At 48.9% G+C, this 17,571-nt stretch overlaps 3 protein-coding genes across 3 annotated transcripts; 1 reads left to right on the forward strand and 2 right to left on the reverse strand.

The window, feature by feature from the left end:
* Window positions 1-6,177: 6,177 nt before the first annotated feature.
* Window positions 6,178-8,195, reverse strand: F5B22DRAFT_570201 (uncharacterized protein). Its single transcript, XM_047973152.1, has 2 exons — window positions 6,678-8,195; window positions 6,178-6,539 (listed from the first exon to the last, which is right to left on the reverse strand). Exons 1-2 carry the CDS (start codon window positions 7,924-7,926, stop codon window positions 6,340-6,342), a joined length of 1,449 nt encoding a protein of 482 aa, XP_047833362.1. The 5' UTR covers window positions 7,927-8,195; the 3' UTR covers window positions 6,178-6,339.
* Window positions 8,196-8,464: 269 nt separating this feature from the next.
* Window positions 8,465-9,238, reverse strand: F5B22DRAFT_644072 (BSP-domain-containing protein; the record flags this gene model as incomplete). Its single annotated transcript, XM_047978372.1, has 1 exon — window positions 8,465-9,238. The coding sequence occupies one exon, from the start codon at window positions 9,236-9,238 to the stop codon at window positions 8,465-8,467; it is 774 nt and encodes a 257-aa protein (XP_047833363.1).
* A 6,861-nt stretch (window positions 9,239-16,099) lies between these two features.
* Window positions 16,100-16,711, forward strand: F5B22DRAFT_644074 (uncharacterized protein; the record flags this gene model as incomplete). Its single annotated transcript, XM_047978373.1, has 1 exon — window positions 16,100-16,711. The coding sequence occupies one exon, from the start codon at window positions 16,100-16,102 to the stop codon at window positions 16,709-16,711; it is 612 nt and encodes a 203-aa protein (XP_047833364.1).
* Window positions 16,712-17,571: the final 860 nt, after the last annotated feature.

Here is a 17,571-nt window from a genome sequence, read left to right on the forward strand (position 1 = left end):
TGAAGAGACCAGAAGGAGATGAAGGAGATGAAGGAGATGGACGAGATTGGACGAGATTGGACGAGATTGGACGAGATTGGACGAGATTGGACGAGATTGGACGAAGACCAAGGTCAGCGCCAAGCGTGCCACCAACGATCGTGGCTGGTGGTGGCTTTAGCCATTCAGAAAGACTCCCGCGGGTATCTCGAATCCTCTATCAATCCTATCAATCAAGACCTTTTTTTTCCCTGCTTTTCTCCCAAGCAGACCTCATCTGACCATATTTTCGTCATTGTCGAATGAAGGTACATACGGCAGGTAGGTACATCTAGGTAGACGGCCACTCAGCGATTCAGCGCTTTCAGTCGAATGAAAAATTTTCACTCTCTCCCCTCTCCCTCCTCGACGTAGGAACGTTGCTCTCTCGGGTTCTTTTCAGACCAGTTGGCCAACTACGAAGCCAAGTCACACATCGTCGTCGAAAAGTGTGTGTGAATGTCGTGTCAATTCTGTAGCTATTTTCAACGCCCTCGTCTTGACTTCTCCGTCGACACCATGTAGTCGGTGCCTATGGATTTGCATCGCCTTCGCGGCAACCATTGCCGGCTCTGGTAATGCACTCCATTCGACGCTCTCGACTCGCCGACCCGCCAATTGAACCACACATGGCCATGCTGCGGAAGGAAAAAGGGAAACCACCAGAGACTGGGCGCTCGTGAGTCGGTAGGGGTTCCGAGTCCACGACGCCCTCGCTGTCGCTTATCGCTTTTCGCTGTTCGCTTTTCCCAGGCGCAACTTCGTTAAAGCCCGCAGCTTACGACCGGCGATAGTAACAGTGTTATCGAGTGCAATGCAGCATCGGCGGCAAATAGGAGCCCGCCTGTTCTTGATAATGCTACCTCGGCTTCGCCCTCAATTGCCATGCGTGGAGCGACTAACCTCAATTACCTTTTACACCTTTTTTTATTATTCTCCTAGTCTTTGCCATCAATCACCTCCCTGTACAGCATACCTGTTTAATCGTTCTCAACTGCCCTGCTGTGCCCCCTTAACTGTGAACGCGGTCACCACGTAGCAATGAACGCCATAAGAGCCGCTGGTCCAAGTTACCAAACCTCCTTGCACCACCGATTCTCACACCTGGCAATCGATGGTATACAGCGATTTGAGTCATTACCATATTAGTAGATACTATAACTCGTCAAACAAGCCATTGTCAAAATACTACAGATCACCAGTCGATCTCCCGGGTACTTTTCAATTCGAATTCCATGCGCCAGGAGCCTTCACGATCTCTTCGTAACCTATCTACTATGGTGGATGGGGGAATATGTCTGATGACGCCTCTGTCCTCTTACTTCCGTGGCCATGCATTCAACACTTACTATTTCGTCTAATTGACTAGTCGAAGCGGCCGTTCTACGATCCTCCGCTGCGCGCCTGCATGTCACCTTTTCGGGTCGCGGTGTGGCATTCGCTCATTCGCTGGTTGGTTGGGGCCCGACCTCCACGTCAAATGTCATCGTCCGTCAGCCGTCCCGGGGACACTCAGGCACGTGTTTCAGATGCCCCGTAAAGCGCTTCTCTTGCTGAGGCTGTCCTGCGGCACGGCGCAATGGTTGGCCGCCAGGTGTTATGCTTCTTGATCATCTATCATAGAGCTTCTCGGAAAGGGAAAGTTCCCCGGCTAGGTCACTGTGACCCCCGGTGCAGCAAGCAGCTTATTCCATCACCGAAGATTCTAGCTCCGACCTATATGTTCTCAGCATATCGTACGCTCACCATGCCTAACGGTAAGGCGCCTATCACGCTTCTCCGACAGCGGAACTTTACCCTTCTTTCTTCGCTTCGAAACATACGTTGGAAGCCTTGATAGACGATTCGTCATACAGACGACGAGCGAGTTATAGGATCGATCCGCTAGTAGAAGCTGGAGCGCATCAACACCCAGATGGCGTATCAATTTACCAGACCCAATTCAACGCCAAACAAGTACCTCGCAGAGATGCGCGGAGCCCCCAGGAGCGATCCTCTGGACACGTCGTTCTGACAATTCAAGCGTGCATTAGATAGGTTCTATGTTACTTACATGTTGTCTCCTATTTTACACATGTACCCCACAAACGCGAGATACCGAAACTGGTATGTCGTGTGGAATTGGTCAGTTGTTCAATCCTATTGGACTGACTTAAAGGACCAAATGGTGTCATTGACTGGCTCTCAAGAACCAAAGGTTCCTAATCTGGCTTTCTTGGGACCAGTCCCGATAAGAATCGAGTAAGCAGCCGTATAGCTCTAGTCGTGGGTCTCGAAATGGTGATGTTTTCAGATTTGGTAGTGGGCACAAGTGTACTTGATTGCTTCTAATAGTCACGCCAACCAGACCGTTATCATTTGCCTTTCCTATGGTCAGCCAAAATTCCCACGAGAGTCGCCATCACCTTCCGTCATGTCATAATTGGTACTGCCAAGCTGTCTGACCTTACATCATCGGTTTCAAGACATTACCAGCTGCCAACGGCGTGCTGCGAGATATCCAACTGCATCTTTTATCATACACAAAGCCGTTGCTTCCGGGGCTCGAGGTGAAGATCTTCACGATCAGCATTCAACAAGAAAGTGAATGCTATCGTACAAGCTGTTCTGAAACGCCTTCGACAGCACCGCATTTCTTGATGACGCAGAGCTCGGTCAATCAGCTTAGCAGTGCGGCCCATGCCAGCTCTTTGCCACCTCGTGCCGCCCTTGGGTGCTTGTGTTCCGCATCCTGTTCATTGGACGGATGAAGAGCCGCAAGAGTCAATCCGCTGGGAGCCCAAGCTACTCGCGTGACTCGTATGTGGCGAGGTGAGTGGCTCGATAGGATGAGCGCAAACCCCAGAGATCCGACATCCTCACATACGCATAAATCTATAAATGTCATCCACTCATTATTCGTCCAGCTTGATGTGTGTTCATCCGTCCACTTACCCATGCGGCTCTTCAGCGCGTACAGGATTCGTACAATATATGCACACTACGCAAGGCATTACCTTGCGCATTCCCGTTAGGCACTGACCACCGCTCATAGCTGCGTCGACAATGAAGTATTTGCCGATATACTTACGTAGCTACTATCGTAAGAAATATCTTCTGATGAAGTACCACGTTGCAATGACGAGTTTCATATAGTTCGTGAACAACGCAGCCTTCTTTCGTGTGTCGGAATATAACACGTAAGCATCATGTCTAAAATGACCCCTATCAAGATGGACTATTGCTTCTATTATCTATACTTGCTCGACGATAATATCGGCCCAGAGCACGCTCCACTCAACACGTCAACTAAAATACTACCAGCCTAGACGAAGTTTGCTGGCAAGTGACATGATATAATGAGATATGCTAGAGATTATTCAGCATCTAGGGCGTGAATGCATCATTGGGTTCAATGCTAGATATGACGGCGGATATACTTCATAAGTGGCAAAACAAAGAATGACTCAAGGACCCAGCTAGGAATATCTTGTCGTAGTATCCAGGATCGTAGTACGAGCTCTGGGGAAGCCATATTGCATGAGAAGATCATGAGAATGATATATTCCGAATGAGCTATTGTAGCTTCGACCAAGTAATAGCAGGAACTCGGCACGAGAGTCTATACTGACTCATCATGCGGGCCGTAGCGGTACGGCCCATCTCGTAGCCGCCGGGCCTCCGTTTTACCATCGGCATGTTAACTCCACCGGTCCACCGTATTAAGGGAAATATAAAGTCCCCCCTATTTATATAAGTCAGGTTTAACGCGTTGCTTTTTATATCACTGCATAACCGGGTTGGTTAACCCATTTAAAAGACTCAGCGTTCTGGATATAAGACTGGCGTGTCCACTACACTCACGAAGTCAACTACCAAACCCAATATGTAAAAACAGGCACTCGTGCTTCTGGTCATCACATCATGAAGCGCTGCAGAAACATTCACACCTAGCAATATATTAAACTCCTTCACCACCTACCAACTGTCAGGTGTATTAGTTCCAGAGTGAACAGAAGCCTTGAAGCAGTCACATAGCAGGTAGGTACAAGGGGTCAATAGCCATAGGTAGGTGTAGGTTGGTGTTACACGCATACACACCGTACTAGCTGAATATGCAGTTCGCCTTGCACTTCGGTCGTATGAAAGGCCATTGTAGGCCGTTCATGATCATTCAAAGACATGCAGGCAATATTGGAAAGTGAGGTTATATAGACCTCGCTTCCTGAAACAGACGCCTTGGGACCTAGGCGGATAGGACTAGCAGACCAGTTGTATATAGAGTCAAGTCAAGCCACTAACAGCCGAGAAGGGGTTGGTTGGTCAAGGACTCATGAAGCCCTGGTTGTTCATTATAATCTGAATTCCTCAAGTTCCAAGCTCAATATCTCTACCCTTGTGGTAGCCAAAAAGCATAACAAGATTGAATCTATCAGGTGAACAGGCGGAACAGGAGTCTGCATGGTTCATCTCTCTACTGCCATGTGGTGTTCGTCTTGCAACCCTCCAAATGAATGGCAGAATCGAGTTGACGGGAAGCTCTCCTAGGATGAAGTGGAAGATCTGGCCGAATGTACCGTATGCTGGACAATATCTAGAGACAAGCCACTTGCAAACAACGATCTTCCGGTAAAATTAATGTCTGCTTTCATCCCTAAAGCAGCAGGAATACGACCTCGACAGTCTCAGGTGTGTTTCCGAGCGAGGTCGTTTTTTTTTTTTTTTTACTAAAATCCGGGACCCACGATGGACCTTGGTCAGACGACAAACTTATTTGGCATACACAAGCCTCCTTAGATTAGGCACAAAATGGATGTTCTTCTTCTTTATAAGATAAAAAGGACAACTCCCCATCGGCAAGAAGCATGTATTGCATGACGTGTCGATAAACTTCAAATGTGTGTTTGCCGTAGTCCACATTGACACTAACTCCGTGGCTAGGACAAACGGGACCAAGTAGCCCGTAGACTTTGTCCCTCGGATCAGATGCCTCCGATATCGAACCAGCAAGTATACTTTCTTGTATATGAAAACGGCATGCGTGGCGAGACTAGATCGTCTCAGATGATATTTTCCAGTGGGCTCTCTGTGAAGAGGGCGCTCATGTCAGCATCGTGGAAACAGCGAGCAGGGTATTCGCACAGTCGCGTCCCTATTGCCCCGGGTTTATAGACGGATAAAAGAGCAGTTGAGAGCGCTTCTTGAGTTGATTTCAGACAATTCCAAGATATGTAATGCGGGCCACATAAGAAAACGGGGTGCTCAGTCGGGAGGCAACTTCCTGCAGCATCCGTGTCCGTGAGAACCAGGGTCTGCTAAAAAGCTCCACTATGCCTGATTGTATAGACTTGCCGGAATCTCTTGAATCATCTAGATAGTCAAAGATTGTGTTGAAGGTGTCGGCTTCGCTGACTTGAGAAGCCTTATTTGCTTCTTGTTATAGTCTAGAGGGAGCAATTCGTACATAGCTTGCATTTCGCTCCAGTTGAAAAATGATTTCTCTACACTGCTAATACAGAAGAAAGTATGTTAACAATATGTGATATTAGAGTTTCGGTGCCGCATGAGATGTGATGCTCTTCATAAGGGGATGTTGCCTGTGAAGATAAGCCAATCTTTACAATTCTACGGTAAAAATCGCCGCGTAAACAATTATGGCGTTGAAACACAGATGTTAAACAATCCAACGTTGAACCAATGTTATCAAGTTGCCATATCAATACGTTGCTTCACAAATAGTGTCTTTCAAAGCCTTACGGCACTGGTAATAGAGCCATGGTTTTTACTACGCGGGTCATCCGAAATGTCTTCTTTACCCGGTCATTTAGCATACAATTGCAGGAGGCTAGCCTACTCTCATGGCAAGACCGTGACGAAGCCTAGGCACATGATACGCACGCCATGAAGACTTCGAGAGTGACAGAAACGCAAGTCTCACCAGAAACAACCTCGACATCATATTTAGTGATGGGGATTGTACCTTGATCATGATCCTGTAACAACACTTTGAAACCCCTGGAATAGGTATATCCGCCTTGTACATATAAGGTAGATGTATCTCTAGACCGGGGCGGGCGGATATTAATCATGAGCCTCGATCTTCTTACATTATAAGCTAATATTCGAAATCCAAGTCTTCGTTCTCACATATATATCTCGCGCGTGTTTCGTAATTTCATGGTCAAGAGTAACAGCTCATAATCGACGGGCTATATAGAGGGATACACAAGAGCATCATTTCCCTCTCCAGTTACTCGTAACCATCACATGTGAACATAGTCAGCACATATACAGTTCATATAACATTTTTAGTTGTGATTATTCTTAGGCAACACCAAGCCTCTACACGGTATCCCTCCCGACACCAGCCTCTAAGGAGGCCAACTTCCCCTTTTCCTGCGGCAGAATGGCCATAGACGCTTCGGCCGCTTTCTCTATGTCACTTTCCACACCCGCGTCCGGAGTGACTGGATCCTCTATCTTCGATATCTCTACTGGCACATGGTCACGGACTACTAGCCAGGTAGGGTACACGCACAGACCTAGAAAACCACATGTGTGAGCAAAGCAGGTGATGCAGCGGCCTTCAACACAACGAGACAAGGAATTTACAAAAAAAAAAAAAAAAAAAAAAAAAAGGAGAGAGAGAGAGAGAGAGAAAACGACAGAAATTCACTTACCTAGCAATATCGTGTTCACAGCCAACGGCACGCGACCCCCGTACCACGCGCGCGTATTCAGGCCGTAACTAACGGCCTGCCCAAAGCTCTCCTGACCACGCAGAATGCCAGAGAAACGCGTGAGCTCCGAGATATTGTCCGTCTTGGTAGAGACGAGGTAGTACAGCCAATTCTGGAGGCCCTGTCTCGCGAAGTCCCAAAGCAAAATGACGAAGTACCCCTCAACGAAACCGGCATCCTCCCAATCATACGCAGGCGGGTTCGCCGTGTACTTCTCCTGCACAACCCACCCGTAGACCCAGGCGACGATGTGCAAGGCCACGGCGTACCAGAAACCCCATACGATGCGTTTCTTGACGGGCACGCCGCGGTAGTCCAGGAGCGCGGACATGAGCTGCGAGGATAGCAGCGTTCCGAAGTTCGAGGTGAATCCGATGAGCGCCCGCGCGCGGATCCCGAAGTAATATGTCTGGAAATTCCCTGCGTATTGGTTGAAATACGCGGCCCAGAACACGGGGAGGAGAAGCAGGATCTCGCGGCGCGTGCTTACTTCCCAGAGGGCGCGCAACTCCGCCTTGAACGACGCCTCGACCTTGATGATGACCTTGGTTCCGTCCGCGCGCTGGACTTTCTCCGGCGGCGACAAGAGAAGCGCGATGGGCGCCGCGAGGGCCTGCAGCGCTGTAAAGACGAGGTATGTGGTGTAGCTTACTTTTCCTTTCTTCTTGGCGTTTGCGTCGTTGTTGAGGGCGAGCACGATGGCGCCGCCGACGAGGGGACCGCCAGTACGGAACCAGAGCCATATATTCAGGTACCGTCCCCTTTTCCCGGGCTCGGGGTATCCTAGCGCCACGGCGCCCTCGCTCGCCCAGAATAAGCCCGCGCTGAAACCGCATGTTACCGCGCCCACGAGGACGAGCCATTCCACGCCGTACCGGTTGTTCAGGTACAAGCCCGCGGAGTAAATCGGGTATCCCACGGCGCCGAGGAATAGCGTCCGCGACAGCCCGATGCGGTTCGCGAGCGGCGCCCCGAAGATGCAGGTGATACCCAGGATGCCGAAAACGAGGGCGTTGGCGGCGTTCACGAGATACGGTTTCTCGGCGCCGCCGGCCCCGAGCTGGTTCATCGCGTTCCAGAGGCCGGGCGCAATGAAGCCGACGGCGCCGATGACGACGGCGTTGAAGAGTGTCGTGCGGTACCAGAGCCGTTTTACGGGCGGCACCGCTGGGGTGCTCTGCTCGGCCATGGTTGGTGAGCTTGGTGGTTTACTTCGCGTGGTGGTATAGATGGCGGCAATTGGATTTTATGAGCCGAGCTGGGAAAGCTTGGTTAACTACTATGAGTTCGAGGTGAGGACGGACGCATATTGGCTTAAATCTTGTGCCGTATGTGCGTCGATAGGACGTTTGTTATGTTATGTATGTCCCGCTCATACTCACTTGCCTGCCTCGGGATGCATGCTTGGGTGATGACCCACACCGATGGCGACATTCTGTTTTTTCCCCGTGTATAACCACCTTGTCCGGAGGAAAAGCTTGCATGATTGGTCTCGTTCGAGTCCTGGCGGCCCATAGCACTGACCCTCGCCTGATATAGGATGAGAAAAAGCTTTTTATCGGTTTGCGTGCTCGGTGAGCTCGCGATCAATGGTGGTTTTAGGAAATTTGTGGGTGTAGACGATTGTGTGAGCAGTTTTCTTTTCTATAGCAGAAGCGAAGTTCTAGTGCACCAGGAAGTCTTCACGTCCCTTGTATCACCCCCGTATTTGGTTCTTTCTTTCCCGACTAGCACGCTTGCTTCTTGTAGTCTTCCCAAAGCTGCTCGACCGGCCTTCCCAGAATTCCCGTCCAAAAAGTCTTCTCCTCGTACTTGCTCGTCCTCAGCCCCTCGTTCAGCCGCCTCACCGTGCCCTCGCCGAACCGCTCCTCGAGATACTGTAGAAAATATGCCGTGTGCTGATACCCGGCGTCCCACTTTCCCTTGATCTCGTCGCCTTTCCGCCAGTGCGGCGGTGCCAGACCAGCGCCTAGACGGACCCAATCTGCGACCCCTTCAATCAAACCGCCTGGTGCGTGTCCGTGACCGTTGTGCTGGTAGCAGTGTACGAGCTCGTGGACTATCACACCCTCGATCTCATGACTGCGCCTACTGGGTGAGATGGAGGCGATATAGTGGGATGAGAAGTGAATCTCCTTGTGTTGCTCCGGATCAATGTCAACGCCTGTCGTGTACGCTACCCCGTCCATAGGTCTGACTATGAGAGTCACACTGCGCGTACTCGGCACATGAAATTCTCCTTTGGGCTGAACGTAGAGAGCCTTCTGGACTATCGAAACTGCAGACGGAAGCAGAGTCGATGGAGTGATGCTTGACAAGAAGATGGATGTCCCTTCGTCTGTGAGATCATTGAGGTGAAGGCGTAGATGTGGCTCGAAGAACTCCTTAGTCGGTGTCGCCTCATCCTCTTTTGTTTGCGATTTCTCTTCCTTGGAGTGATTGGGGAGTTGTGTCGATGTCGGCGCCGAAGTCGCGGTGGCTGTAGAGTCTGCGGGCGACATGCTGGGGAGAAAAATGGGTGGTGGAACTGGTGTTGTGTTTGGGGGCAGAGACATGAGAGGGAGAAAGAATTCTTTCACGGAGACGAGGGTGCTTATGCCACGACTTATATATGTATGGAAGCCTTGAGCTATGTATGCCCAGGCGTGCTTAAGAAACAAGGTGCACAGCCACGGGGGAGAGAAGCGACTGGTAGGAGCAGTGCGTGTGAGCGAAGGTCAAGATATGAACAGTTCCAGCTTTCTCAGATCATTACAGTAGGAGAATCAATTCAGACTCTGCTAGCTTATAAATCACGTACATACGTTATGTGGCGTTTCTTACGAGAACTACAACAGTGAATCTCACGATGAGGAACCCACGGTCATATTTGCTGTCATCAAGTACCAAGGTACTATGTACTTACTTGAGGGATAGAGGCTGCCCCTCACTCCCGACTCTGCCCTCACCTTGGGCGGATATGTATGTTTTAGGTACCTGGCCTAGGGATACCTATTCTAGATTAGCCCTGTTCAGAACCGAGCATCAGCAGAATTATCAATACCTATAGTACATACCTCTGACCTAGGTATCTACTTCTAATCAAATAACTAGCCACTACATAATTACCTTATAACTAAGGCATACTATTAAGAACGAAAGGAATAAATAAATTACAGTGAGACGCCTTATGGAATTGGGACCATGAAAATAATACGAGAGCTGTTGAGCTAACATGGAAAACCCGGAATACATGCGTTAGGTATATGTACTTAGGTACTTATTGTAGGCGGTACCTAGTTCGGCGGGGCAGCGCGGGCGGAGTGACAGGGGTTTATAGTGCTTATAACCAACCCCTGATTGGCTGCATGTCTCTTTCTTGGCAAGGAATACTCTGGCAACAACGGGCCAGTGACTTGTTGTCATATCAATATTTTTGTTGTTGCCAATGTCACCAGAAGCCAGACACACAAGTACCTCCACCAGAGACATTGATCATCCATCCATCCATCCATCACCATCAGCTTCTTTTGACCAGCCTACCTATGACCTGTCATCTACCTATCTACCTCACATCACATAGGTATCCAACACAGCTCGTCTCCGTCTCTCCGACTCTTGACTCTATGCTGGCTATATCCCGTGCGCACAATTCCCTCCATGCGTGTGGCAAGCCTCAAACAACCTTATCCCACCTCATATATTGCCATATAGCCATATAGCGTAAAGAACATCCAGCTTCCCACGAGCCTCGAGCCGATCCAACCAGCGACCGACGCCTCCTGTTCAGCATCGCAGCGCCTCTTTTCATTTGCATTGGCTGTGTCACCCAGCTCTCTCCCAATCTCCACACTCAATCGACGCCGGACCACCTCGAGTCGGCTGCCGCTGTCATTCGCCATTCGCGCTTCGCCAACGAATAACACCGCATTTTGTCCGCCCACGCCGACACCCTGCCAGATCCTCAATCCTCGGGGATCATGGCCGAAAGACTCACCGATGACCAGGTCCAGGGCCTGCTAGCCATCCTCAAAAAAGACACCACTGTCGATGCCAAGGTCCAGTATGTCACCGCCGTCAAGTCCGGCATCAAGCAACACAATGTCCCCGACAGCTGTGTCGCGCCTCTTTTCGAAGGCCTACGCCAGGCCTCGGCCTCCCAGCACGCTGCTCTCGTCAATGCCGGCTTCACCGCTCTAAATCACTTGCTCACGCGCTTGTCGCGCCAGGAGCCAAAGTACCTGCATAGAGAGGCGAAGCAGACCCTGCCCCTTATTGTGGAAAAGATGGGCGACCAGAAGGACAAGTTCCGGACCTTGGCCATTCAAGCCATGGCTACCATGTATGCCCACGTACCTGCCGACGCTGAAAGATTCGTTCGCAATACTGCCATGGTTGGTAAAAATCCAAGAGCTAAAGAAGCAAGTTTGCAATGGTTGCTCCAGGTACGCATTGTGCTCGTTGGCACACTACTCTTTGCAAGACAAATGGGCGCTAATTTGACTTAGATGCATAAAGAACATGGCTTACAATTCCGGTCGTACGTTCCGACATTGATGGAATTGCTGGAAGATGCAGATGGCATGGTGCGCGACGCCTCCAAGTCGGCCGTCATTGAGCTTTTTAAGTGAGTCAGCGCCCACCAATAACCAACTTTTCCAATCTAATACATGATTCAGGGAGGCGCCCAATGCGGCAAAGTCGGATCTGAAGAGGCAGTTGAAGAATTTCAAAGTCCGTCCTGCCATAGAATCAGCTATTGTGAAAGAATTGAATCCCACTGGGATGAAGGCTGATCCCGAGTCTCGCCCGGCGTCGGCCATGCAGGTTCGACCGAACGTCGCTGCAAGTTCTTCCTCCTTGAGTGACAGGCCGGTTACGCCAATGCTTCCAGAGGCTAGGACCGAATCGGTTGAACCCCTATACGTGAACACCCAACGAGAACTTGACGAGATCATCAAAGACATGCATCAGTGGTTTGAAGGCAGAGAAACTGAACAGAATTGGATGAAACGAGAGCAGAGCGTAATTAAACTGCGGAGGCTCATTGCCGGGAACGCTTCAACGGATTTCCCCGATGTGCTCGTCACTGGCTGTCGTGGTTTATTGGACGGCATCCTCAAAGCCGTAAATTCGTTGCGGACTAGTTTATCTAAAGAAGGATGTGCTTTGGTTGAAGACCTAGCTATTACGTTCGGCCCTGGAATTGACCCAATGGTGGAGTTGCTAATGCAGACCTTCATCAAGCTTTGTGCTGCCACCAAGAAGATAACTTCGCAACTGGCTAACTCTGCTGTCGATACTATCGTCGGCAGGACAACATACACTGTTAGGATCATGCAACATATATGGGGTGCCTGCCAAGACAAGAATGTGCAGCCGAGAGTTTACGTGACTGGATGGCTGAAGACTCTGTTGAAGAAGGAGGCTAACCACAAGAGCCATCTGGAGCATGGCGGAGGCTTGGAGTTGATAGAAAAGTGCATCAAGAAGGGTCTTGCGGACCCTAATCCAGGCGTTCGAGAGAAAATGCGATCTACGTACTGGGCGTATGCATCCTCTTGGCCAAGTAGGGCCGAAACGATCATGAATAACTTGGACTCTACGGCGCAGAAGCTCCTCCAGAAGGATCCAGCCAATCCTAACTCGCCGAAGAGGTCGGAACCAGTTGCTCGTCCAGGCTTGGGGCTCTCCAAAAGTACTATGGGTAGTTCCAAACCTTCTCTACGTGAGACGATGATGGCTCAAAAGAGGGCCCTAGCGACCAGAAACTTGCCGGTACGGCCAGGGTCCGCAATGGCAACAATTTCGCCAGTGCGGACAGGCCCGACCACTTCAACTGCTTCATCGTCACAACCCACAACTCGAGCTCGTCCAGAATCTTCAATGAAGTCACATGGTGGTATGTCCGTGGCGCCTATGCGGCCAGCTAGGAGGCGACCCGAAATTGCAGCCCGACCCGCCACAGCAGGCCCGTACTCAGTACGGAGCCATGACGGACCGTCCGCAGAACGGTCAAGTCCGGAAAGTGTCAAATCAAAGGCTATAACTCCGAAGACAATATCAGGGTCTCCTAAGCGGACGGCTCCGAGAACTCGTCCCGGTCATGCTGCAACTGCAAGCGAATCAAACATTACTGCGGTGACACCGACCAAAAAGCCCCTAGTCAAAGCTGCTGCTTCTCCGCGCACAAGTCCCGCCAAAGCCAAAACAACACTCGGTCACCCTCCGTCAAGTAGTCCTTCCCAGGACGAGAATCTCACATACGTTGGCATGCCAGCTATTGAAAATTTAAGTCTAAAAGAAAGTTTGCAACCCTCGTCGCCCCGGATCGTGGTTTCGTCACAGGAAGCATCTCATGATGATGAAGTTACTTCACCAGAGGTTGCTGTATCTCCAGAAGCTGATTCAGCTACTGTACCAGAGGTTGCTTCTCCTCCCGAACCTGACCCAGTCACTGTTCCAGAGGCTGTCGCAGCCGAAGAAACTGTTCCTACTTCTCCACCAAAGGTAGGAGAGGACGAGGCTGTAATTCTTCCTAGCACGCCAAAAGCAACACCATCAAAATCAGTACAAGTGTACGAGGACCCCGTCGTTGAAGATCAGGCAGCGCCTGAACCACCACAGCTGAATGACTCTACGCAACGGCCTGCACTTGGAGATATCCCTGTCAACGAGGATGCAGTCAAGCTTTCTCAACTGTCAGCAGAGAATAATATCACATCCCCGCCTTGCTCACCGGAAAAAGCTCGCCAGAATACCCGCCTCCTTGAGAGTGGCATCGCGCGCGTCAAGGGTAAAAGCTTAGATGTGCATGGCTTCCGCAAGTTGCAGAGTCTGGTTCGCGAAAATAAACTGCCTTTTGACGATGATAAGTTCAATGCACTCTTGATAGGGTTGTTTGATTATCTCGAGTCTCCCCTTGACGGTGTTTCTACTCAAAAGATACAAGACATCAAAGCACAAGTTCTCGCCACTATAAAGCTACTTCTTAAAATGCATACCGACAACTTCCAACCTCATGTATCCCGGGGCCTAGAGGCGTTGCTGCGTACACGAAGCTCTTATGATGCCCGTACGCATATTGTAGCTGGACTCGAGCTTCTCGCCGATGAGCTCGTGCACATCGGCGACGCCGCCGAGATCACCGTCACAATGACACGTTCTTTAGGGCAGATGGATCTTGACACAGTTGGCTATCGTGGCTTGAGCATGGGCTTACACGTGCTCAAGGAGCTTATCGACTCACGTTCCTCGTTCATTCCGACGGACCGCGAAGTGACCGGGCTCACCAGTCTCGCAATTCGATGCCTAGACTGCAAAGAGAGTGGTGTGCGCATGGATGCTGTTCAGCTATGCGTTGCGCTGCATGCACGCCTCGGAGACGCTAAATTCTGGGAGTCTTTGAGGACGGTCCGTGACGATCCGAAAAGCTTGATCACGTATTATATTGTCAAGCGCCAGCGAGAGACAAGAAGCACTCCGGCCTAGATGTTGTGGTGCTGGCCCTTATGCTGGTTATATTTCCTCCCTCTCTACGTGTTCTTGTGGGCTTTCCTGAAACTATTGCGTCTGTTCGCTCGGAGGGTATCGGCTGGTACCAGGTCCTGCGTGGAAATGCTTATACGGTAGGCAGCTAGTTGAATTGGGTGTACAAAATCTGAGGGCCGCAAAGTAGGTGTTTCTTCCTTCTCACAAATGGGGCATTATAAAAGGGTTAGCAAGTTGGCGTTAGTAGGAACATCGGTTTGGCGTTTTCGCGCTCGGGTTGATTGATACCCTCATACCTAGCTACCTGGATTTTTGCGGTTTTTCTTCGGACTGGTGGGAAGGGAAACACAGAGAAGAGAAAAGGAAAGGAAAGGAAAGGCGGGCTTCTTGCACTTGATTCGCGTAGTATATTTTTTGTAATCATGTATAAGCAGCGCCTTTGTTGTTTATTCCTAAATTTTAGTTTACTGAGAAGTAAGGTTTTCTGAGAAGCGTGTGTGTTGTGTTGTTTGATGTATCTTGCTAGGTGCGGTATGCAGGGATGTATTGACATATATAGCGATATTACTAGATGGGTGAGTACTTGGTGCATCGATTATTACTTACAGCATGTTATGTTGGGTGAATCTAGATTGATATAGTTGTAGAGTTGTAGTCGATATACCTAGGTATCAATCTTTCAAGACTAAGTTTGTGTAGTGATTCTATTTAATCCATATTGATGCGGTGACATGGTGAGAAAAGGAATTTGTTTATTTTTTTTTTTCCCGTTTTTTTAAAGATAGAAATTTGGGATAGAGCGATATAGTTGGACTTAGGTTCAAGTTATGGGAAATCGCCTACTAGATTTAAAGACTTGTCTCTTAAATGAGAGGTTGAAGTGATAGCTCTTTTGATGCGCAGTACCTGTTTTGGCGTCTTGAAACCATTCTTCTCGCGAACGTCTGCGATTAGAGTCAGGTCCTTTCGGACAGAAACGTTTGGTTGTCGGTGGGGATGCATCTCAGCATTATAGGCAACAACAGTTGCGATATCACGCCCTGGGGCAATAGGGAAACGATTGTAGACTTTGACCTAATAATCGTATGGTGTCACCGCGTTCTTGATCAGGTCGGCGTCGGTCGTTGCGGTGAGACGGTTTCGTCTATAGTTTCTCTGTTTGGATACGCTCTTCTCACTGAAAGGAGCGAACTGGTCAATGTCCCGAAGTGCTTGGCGGTACAAGTGCTGTTTCCCGTCATTTTGTTGGATGATGATTCTGTGGTCATCAATTGTCAATCTCAGGTTGCCGCCGTAATCCCAGATGTGCGGCGTCAGAGTCGTAAGTCAGAAGTTGTTGTATTCACTAAGTCCTATCTCCGGATACCATCCGGGGATGGCATCCCTAGACACTGTCTGCTGCGGGACAGCGTCCCAGCAATTGTTTTTCTGCCCGCTGAGTTAATACTTGGTTGACTGTAATTAAGATTAGCTACAGCTATAGAGAGTATGTTGCAACTGGGCAAGCAAACTAGTAAAGCAATAGGGAAAGATAGGAGAGAAACACCCACACGATCAATTCCTTTGTTCTCTAAAGTTGACATATACATTGATAAACAATGCAGTTAAATTCCTCCCTAATGATTCTTGAACAAAGGCCTTGTATTCATACCTCTCGCCGAGGTTACTAAACAGTACATATGCTGTTACTGTATTACATGTATATATAATTAAGTAAGTTCATCTTAGATTTAAAACAATTTCACGAAATATTTCCTCAGCACCATCTTGCGAACTTATTCAACAGTTCCAAAGAAAACAAAATGCTATATTAATATTATACGTCCTAATATTAATCAACAACAAGAAACGAAAAAGAGTCAAGCCTTAATCTCTCCACTAACTCTAGCAAAATGTGCCGCACAGCGATTGCAATCGTTTCTCACTGCACCTGCGTCCGGTGCAATTTCGGGGATGTACTAAACGCAAGCAGAAACGGATATTACCCTCACTACGGGACAACGATCGTCAGTCCTGAGGAAAAGTCCGACTTAGAAATTTGGTTTAATGATGAACTGCGAGAGTATTCGTACATCGTGGTCAAGCCGGATGATCTTTGCGGATTAGTCGCTCTAGATGTTAAGGGGAATTACCTCTGCTGTGAGAAAACGCCCGATATATCGGAGATCAAACATGTTTTTGAACGAAACCCTGATGGAGGCGCGGATAGTCTGTGTGACGAGTGCATGAATTACTGTTTCAAGTTACGAGAGGAGGAGGGGAATAGTAATTCTGATAGTGGTGATTTGGCGCACTTGATGGACCGGCTTGATGCGTCCGAGGACGAGATTCAGGAGAGTGAGAGCGGGAGTAGTAATCTGAGCCAGGGGCGGGGACAGCAGCAGGAGGAGAGACAGCTTTCGATGCAGGAGAGGATTTATCGGGGTGTGTTTCAAGTGCTGGGGTGGCCTGAGACTGCCCCGATACCCTTTGATCCTATTCTTGACGCTATGCCGCCTCCGTAAATTGATACCATAGGTAAGTGGTGTTTTCATGTTGGACTTGATTTTCATAAATGGACAATACTTAAATATTATTCATGTTTATAAGCCGTTATACTTGTAATTTTTATAACAAATGTGACTTTTGATTTCAATACTAGTTTGAAAAGATCTTACACGTGGTTTATCACTTTTAGGTAAATATTACATGTGCTGAGAGCCGAAGCTTAAAGGACTCTTAGCAAGTAAGATCAGTACATGGAGATCTTGGAAGAATTATACGTGCATAGCAGGTATGTATGGAATTCTTGCTGACTGAACTCGTTCTCACTCGACTGCTATCTTACTGCCACATGTAAACCAGGTAAATATATTGTGGCATGGTCTCGTTAAGAATAGTGATATCTGAATCGGAGGCACCACATAAAAGCAAGGTCAATTCCCAAAGGCAACTCAGTTGATAGATGACACTGAAATAGAAGTTATCAGATTTAGAAATGTGTTCACTAAGGACTTGATAGTTCGCCTGGAGAGTAGCTAGACTATGTCTACGCTCACGGTAAGGCACTTATACCTAGACGAGATGTACAAATATTTGCTGTTTAGCTATCACTTCAATCTTTACATATCACCTGCTGACTGCGCATGCCGCGGTTGACCTGTTCGCGCCGTGGATCATGGAGATGGCGACGGCAATCCCGGCGGTTCAGTTCGGTTTATTAGTGCCGTGGTAAGATTTCTCCACGGGCCGAATCATAAACCTAGGCGATTAGACACTTACCAATATTCAAGCTTGGAGCTAGGTCATGTACCAGCGCGCCAACTTCTATTAGTTCTTCGGGAAGGGCAGATACCTGTTAGTAAATGGTAGTATCTTCCAAAAT

Source organism: Xylaria bambusicola (genome assembly GCF_022495145.1).
Source record: "Xylaria bambusicola strain CBS 139988 unplaced genomic scaffold F5B22scaffold_9, whole genome shotgun sequence".
NCBI lineage: Eukaryota > Fungi > Ascomycota > Sordariomycetes > Xylariales > Xylariaceae > Xylaria > Xylaria bambusicola.